A 6000-nucleotide genomic window follows, 5' to 3' on the forward strand; every position below is an offset into this window, starting at 1 on the left:
GATCAATGATCCCTAAAGTTTCAAGTGTTTACTTGGATTATGCCTATTTCCATGAGAACGAGATCATTGCACCAGTTGCAGTGAGACATTTCAAATGGTATCAAACATGATGCAATAAGTCACTTGCATTAATACAGAACATCTATACTTTGAGATGACCATTCTTTATATTTGTTCTTTGAGTTGAGTGGAGAAGAGTGTGTGTGAAGGAAAGGGAGTGCAGGAGAATGAGCTTTCCCTCATTTTCACTCCATGGGTTGTGGAAGCAATTTGTCTCTGTGTTTATATATCCTGTTTGTATTTTCCCTATGTGGATTCATAAAAGTATGTGGGATTTCTTAAATCTTACTCACCAAAGACCAAAAGAGAGACTTTCTCTGGAGGCACCTGTGATGTCTATATCTAAAATTATAATTGTTACAGAAAGTGAGACAATACATCCAAATGTTGTTTGGGATTCACTGTAAAATACAAAATGAAGACAAAAATTATATTAAAGACTTATTTTCAAAAGAAGACAGATGACAGAATGAATAAATATGACAAGCTTTATTTGAGTCAGCATCAGAATATTTTGTCATTGTATTCAAATTTAAACCTTGTGTCTTCCATTGAGTGCCGCCGGCGTCCTCTGGTCACCTTCAACAGCCACAGCATCTTGACAGTCACACACAATATTTTCTGGAGACCCTCACCAGTCCCAGTGCTTTCGATGACCCTCATCAGCCCCTGTTCTTTAGGTGACCCTCACCAGTCCATGTGCATTCGGTGACCCTCACCAGCTCCTGTGCATTTGGTGACCCTCACCAGCCCAAGTGCTTTCAGAGACCCTCGTCACTCAATTGTCTCCCAGTTACTTTCACTGGTCCCAGTGTCTTTCAGAGACCCTCGTCATTCCAGTGTCTCCCAGTTACCTTCACCTGTCACAGTGTCTTTCAGTGACCCTCACCGGCACCACTCTACAGCTGGCCCTTCATTTCTTCAGAGGTCTCTTCACTCTCTGTGCCATTGCTACATAAGAAAGTTATAAAAGAATTTAGATAATTTTTATGAACATCATCTTATTATTATATATACAGTGTATACAAATGATTATCGTTTTATCATTCTTCATACCTGTAAGTGCATGAACAAAACAGCCTCCAAAAACTTCTTAATCTTTTTTTCAGTAGGCCAAGTCGCCCAATTTTCGGAAGCTTTGATCTGGAACATACACACAAAGAAACCTTATATCAAAAAGTCAAATTACAAAAAAATATTATCAGCAGCATTCAGCCTGTGCATGGTTGTCTGTTTATGCATTTAATCTATCACTGTTCGTTAACAACACAGAATTGTGTGTGTACAATATGAGTACCTGCTTCCTGTGAGTGGCACCTGTTGAACAACATCTTCATAGCTACAGTATTCATCCTCCTATAATATACAAACACATTACAGAGCATACATATATCTCATCAAATAATTTTGTATTACTGTTTATACTATTACACAATAACAATGACTAATAGCTATAGATTAACAAAATTCTGATTAATATCCAAAACCCATTACACATAAATAGTTTCATTTGAAATGTATACTTAAAACAGTTTTAACTCACTGCTGTATTGCTGAAGGAGACAGGAGGATAGATGTTTGGCAGCAGATGTGTGAGGTTTTCAAGCAGATGCTTGGTTAAAGCATTATACAGCTCTTGCTCTTCAACCATGGTAGGGCTGAGAGGAACACTGCACACACAGATAACAAACAAATATGACACTATTAGCCACTTTTTACTAACCTGGGTCTTTACTAACCTTTTTACAAAGACTGGGTCTCTGTGTCTTATAAGTAGGGCCAGACAGAATCTGCGGATGTTTTTTGCAATATTTTTGCTAGAATCTTGTAAAAAATCTGAGGATTTATGCAGTGATTTTAAGAGTATCATAACTAAAAACATAATATACGAACTAAAAAATATACATTTTTAACTTTCATTTAATGTTTACAATGCAAATAAAATTAGATCCACTTATTTGTTAAACAAAGCAAGTCTCCTGTATAATATATCTACTAAAAGACAGAACATATTACTTTACAAACTTGTATTGTAAATAAATCATATGGACATTTTAATATTAGTGTTATTATATCACAATAATATTAGTGAAATTAGTTTGAAAAAAAACTGAATAAACATAAATTTACACACACTTACACAAGTAAATAAATAGACTCAATGATGGGCTAAAAAATCTGCGAAAATCTGCGGATTTCTGCACGTGTAGATTCCGTGTGGGCCCAGTAGGGCCAGACGGAATCTGCGGACGTTTTTTGCTATTTCTGTGCAGAATTCTGGTAAAAATCTGCAGATTTCTGCGGAATTATTTTGGGAGTATCCAGCAGAGTATCATAACTTAGACCTTAATATATTAAATTAAAAGTAATAAATTACTGAATAAAAACTGAATAAATTCAGATTTACACATTTACTCAAGTAAATAAACAGAATTAATGATAGGCTAGAAATTTGCGGAATTGTGCGGAAAAATGGCAAAAAATCTGCGGAATTCTGCGCACGCAGATTCCGTGTGGGCCTACTTATAAGAGACAAAAAAATGTTTATGTAATTCTAGACACCTCATCCTTAGGTTACATTGTATAATCCTTAAAGTACAGACTAATTGAACTAAATGCACAAATACAAGCACTTACTGAAAGATGGTTGGTCCAAAAACAATTGACAAGTTTGTTGTTGTCATTAGATTCTGTTGACTTTCACCAGCAACACGAGAGAGGAAAAACATCAGGTAGCTGAGGACATTAAAATGTTCCTCTGGAAGAGTGTTGAGGATAGCCCTCATCGCCTGATGTTGTTCATCACCTTTCGATCCTGAAATATTTAAACAAATTAGGTCAATGAATTAATCAATCAATGAATTTGGTCATCATTCATCATTCCAGGTTCACTTACCCAGGAACCCTTTCAACAATTGGTGGCGCTGTGGCTCTGGAATAAGGCCACCAGGAAGCTCTCGGAGGAAAAGTTTCAACAAAGAGGCCACAGGATGAATATCCTCAATATCAAACTCTGGATATTCTCCATTGTTGAAACTTTTCTTTAGATCCTGGCAGCTCTTCACCCTCCCACTAACCCTGAAGAGGCCACTAATGGTGACGCCTAAACACAAACACAGATTTTGCAAATACAAAGTCAACATACATGTGACAAAGATGGTCAAAACAGTCAAACACACACACACACACACACACACACACACACACACACACACACACACACACCATGCTTCTCCAAGAACTCCACCATGTGTCTGAGTGCAAGAGGAATGCTCTGCCTCATCTGACCACTCTTTCTCAGGTGTATCAGAGGCACTCCAAACACAGAGTTCAGTGTTTCCACCTGCTAAAGTCAAAGGTTCAGGGAAGACAAAAAAATATTTACTGTAAAGCAAATAATGAGAAAGTAAATTCACATATCTTAAGAGTAACTTTAGTAATAGATTGTAGAGGAGAACACAATACACATTATTGCAGACTACATTTTCAGTACATGTTTGTTAATTTCAATGCTTGTCAATAAACATGAAACTTTTCATTTTCAACTTTTTTTACTGTTGAGTTCTTGAATTGTTAGTAATACTTACACACACTGATAAAACCGCCATTTTCAGGAGGTGATCGTGTGGCCTGTGGCCGATATAACCAATCCAATAACAGATCCGAAGCCGAGGGTCAAAACGGAACAGGGTCAAAACCGGGAGATCAAGCAGGGTCAAAATCGAAGTCAAATAACGGAAGAAAGTCGAAAACCGGGAGTCAAAACACGAAGCAAATCCAGAGCCGTAAGTCAAAATCCGAAAAAGGGTCAATACCGAGAATCAAAACCGAAGAAATCACCGTGAAAATCGCAAACCGCACAAACACTACCAACCTCACCGAACGCCAAAACACCCAACAGAGAATTCTAAAAAAGAATTGTCATATATACCTGTCTCATGTCGTCATGCGTTCTAAAGAAGGTTTAAAAAATGCTAACGAGTCCAGTTGACTGGTTTTTTATTAGAAGAGCGCATTCAGTGTATAACTGACAGGGCTTAGTTACAGCAAACAAACTTATCACAATAATTAATTAATAATAGTCCAACACTTATGGTTGACGATACCTGCAAAAACATTAAATAAATAAATACGCAAATAAATAAATGAGCAAATAAATCCATAAAGGCTGCATAAATAAAACAATAAATAAATACGCAAATGAACAAATTAATGAGTAAATAAATCCATAAATACCTGTATAAATAAAACAATAGATAAATAAACAAATACGCAAATAAATAAATAAATATAAAAATACACAAATTTCTGCATAAATAAATACATAATTAATTGGCAGCTTTTTATTAGAATGTTGAGCTAAGGAAAACGAAACTACTTTAAAAATGAATAAACGTTTAAAAGAGGGCAGAAAATCTTCTTATTCCCACTAACATTCGTGTGATTTATTATTTATCTGTCCGCAATATTGATTATCTATATATTTATTTATTCAGGAATTTGTAACGTTACATTTTATATATGTATTTTCGTATTTATTTACTGCTCTCCAGGAACTTGTGGATTTTTTTACAGGTTTCGTCCTCCATGACTGAATATAAACAACATAATTATCTTAAACAAAAATAATACATAAACTGATTATATTTCATACATTCCTGGTTTAACTTTAACGTTAACTTATATGGAATATGCAGAAACCAAAATTGTAATAAAATTACAATCAGCTTACATGTCAAATAAGCAAATGACAAGTTAATAAAGTAAAGTAGATGAATAAGGTTACTTACATTTCTTCATCCCTCTGAAGAAAAAAAAAAGCTAAATCATGAACTAGGCCTACATTCTTAAACACCACAGTATTTCCTTAAAAATCCCGTTTGGTGAAAACTCAACAGAGGTTAAGATGCATTCATTCCAAGGTAAAATTAATCCGGAAGATAAATTATTCAATTTATATGGTTTAATAAACTTCTCTTAAAAAGATTATAGCCCTATAGATTATAAAGGCGATGTTTTCACCGCGACTTTTCAAAATATCCCAGTCAACGGATTTTTGCAATACGCTGGCAACACGTAAGGTCATGTGCTGTGTTCGTCCAATCAGTGACACATACATCATCAATATGCAAACGCCAATGTTAAATCAGGGTTTAAGATGATATAACTGTATAAAAGAACACATATAATTATATGTAGGCTAAAGTAAGACAAGTACATATAGCCAAAATAATAATTCTTAAATAAAAATGACAATAATTAATTACTAATCAAATACTTTATATTAAATTACTGATGTTGTTATTATGGTATTATATCAGTAGTACTCAGTAGTATAAAAATAAACTTATTTGTAATAAAATATGTTCTGGGGCTGCACGGTGGTGCAGTAGGCTCACAGCAAGAAGGTCGCTGGTTGAGTCTCTGCTGGATCAGTTGGCATGTCTGTGTGGAGTTTGCATGTTCTCCCCGCATTCGCGTGGGTTTCCTCCAGGTGCTCTGGTTTCACCATAACTCCATAAGTTTCACCATAAGTGCGGTACAGGTGAATTGGGTAAGCTAAAAAATGTCTATGTGTTGAATGAGTTTATGGGTGTTTCCCAGTGATAGGTTGCAGCTGGAAGGGCATTTGCTGTGTAAAAAAAACATGCTGGATAAGTTGGCTGTTCATTCCGCTGTGGTGACCAAAGATTAATAAAGGGACTAAGCCGAAAAGAAAATGAATGAGAGAATGAATGAATAAAAATAAGTTCAAGTTGCAAGAAAAATATAAAAATATATTCAATAATATTAATAAAATGTTTATTAACATATGATATATATGATATTATATTTATTATAGTATTGTATGTTATATTATATTAAGGTACAATTCACATTATATTAACAAACCATTATAAGATTTTTAGTTCAATAAACTAATAATTAGCTGCTTGCTTA

The 6000-nt window shown here is 34.7% G+C and overlaps 1 protein-coding gene across 2 annotated transcripts; it reads right to left on the reverse strand.

Annotated features, from left to right (window-relative positions):
- Positions 1-534: 534 nt before the first annotated feature.
- On the reverse strand, positions 535-4855 carry LOC137496811 (protein FAM13A-like). Of its 2 annotated transcripts, none has more exons than XM_087276081.1 (8): positions 3648-4855; positions 3286-3406; positions 2957-3163; positions 2698-2875; positions 1604-1730; positions 1358-1416; positions 1117-1203; positions 535-1011 (listed from the first exon to the last, which is right to left on the reverse strand). In XM_087276081.1, the coding sequence occupies exons 1-8, from the start codon at positions 3666-3668 to the stop codon at positions 960-962; spliced, it is 852 nt and encodes a 283-aa protein (XP_087132207.1). In that variant the 5' UTR covers positions 3669-4855; the 3' UTR covers positions 535-959. The 2 variants fall into 2 exon arrangements, with proteins under 2 accessions (XP_087132207.1, XP_087132208.1); XM_087276082.1 differs by having other exon boundaries at positions 3286-3403; positions 3648-4123.
- Positions 4856-6000: the final 1145 nt, after the last annotated feature.

The sequence above is a fragment of the Danio rerio genome, chromosome 12 (genome assembly GCF_052040795.2).
Source record: "Danio rerio strain M-AB ecotype USA chromosome 12, GRCz13ab, whole genome shotgun sequence".
Classification (NCBI taxonomy): domain Eukaryota; kingdom Metazoa; phylum Chordata; class Actinopteri; order Cypriniformes; family Danionidae; genus Danio; species Danio rerio.

Coding starts and splice junctions, on each gene's coding strand:
- LOC137496811 (XM_087276081.1), bottom strand. CDS start 3,668: ATGGCGGTTTTATCAGTGTGT. Junction 1,417..1,603: donor TCTCCTTCAGCAATACAGCA/GTGAGTTAAAAC, acceptor TGTATATTATAG/GAGGATGAATACTGTAGCTA. Junction 1,204..1,357: donor GTGCCACTCACAGGAAGCAG/GTACTCATATTG, acceptor TGTATGTTCCAG/ATCAAAGCTTCCGAAAATTG.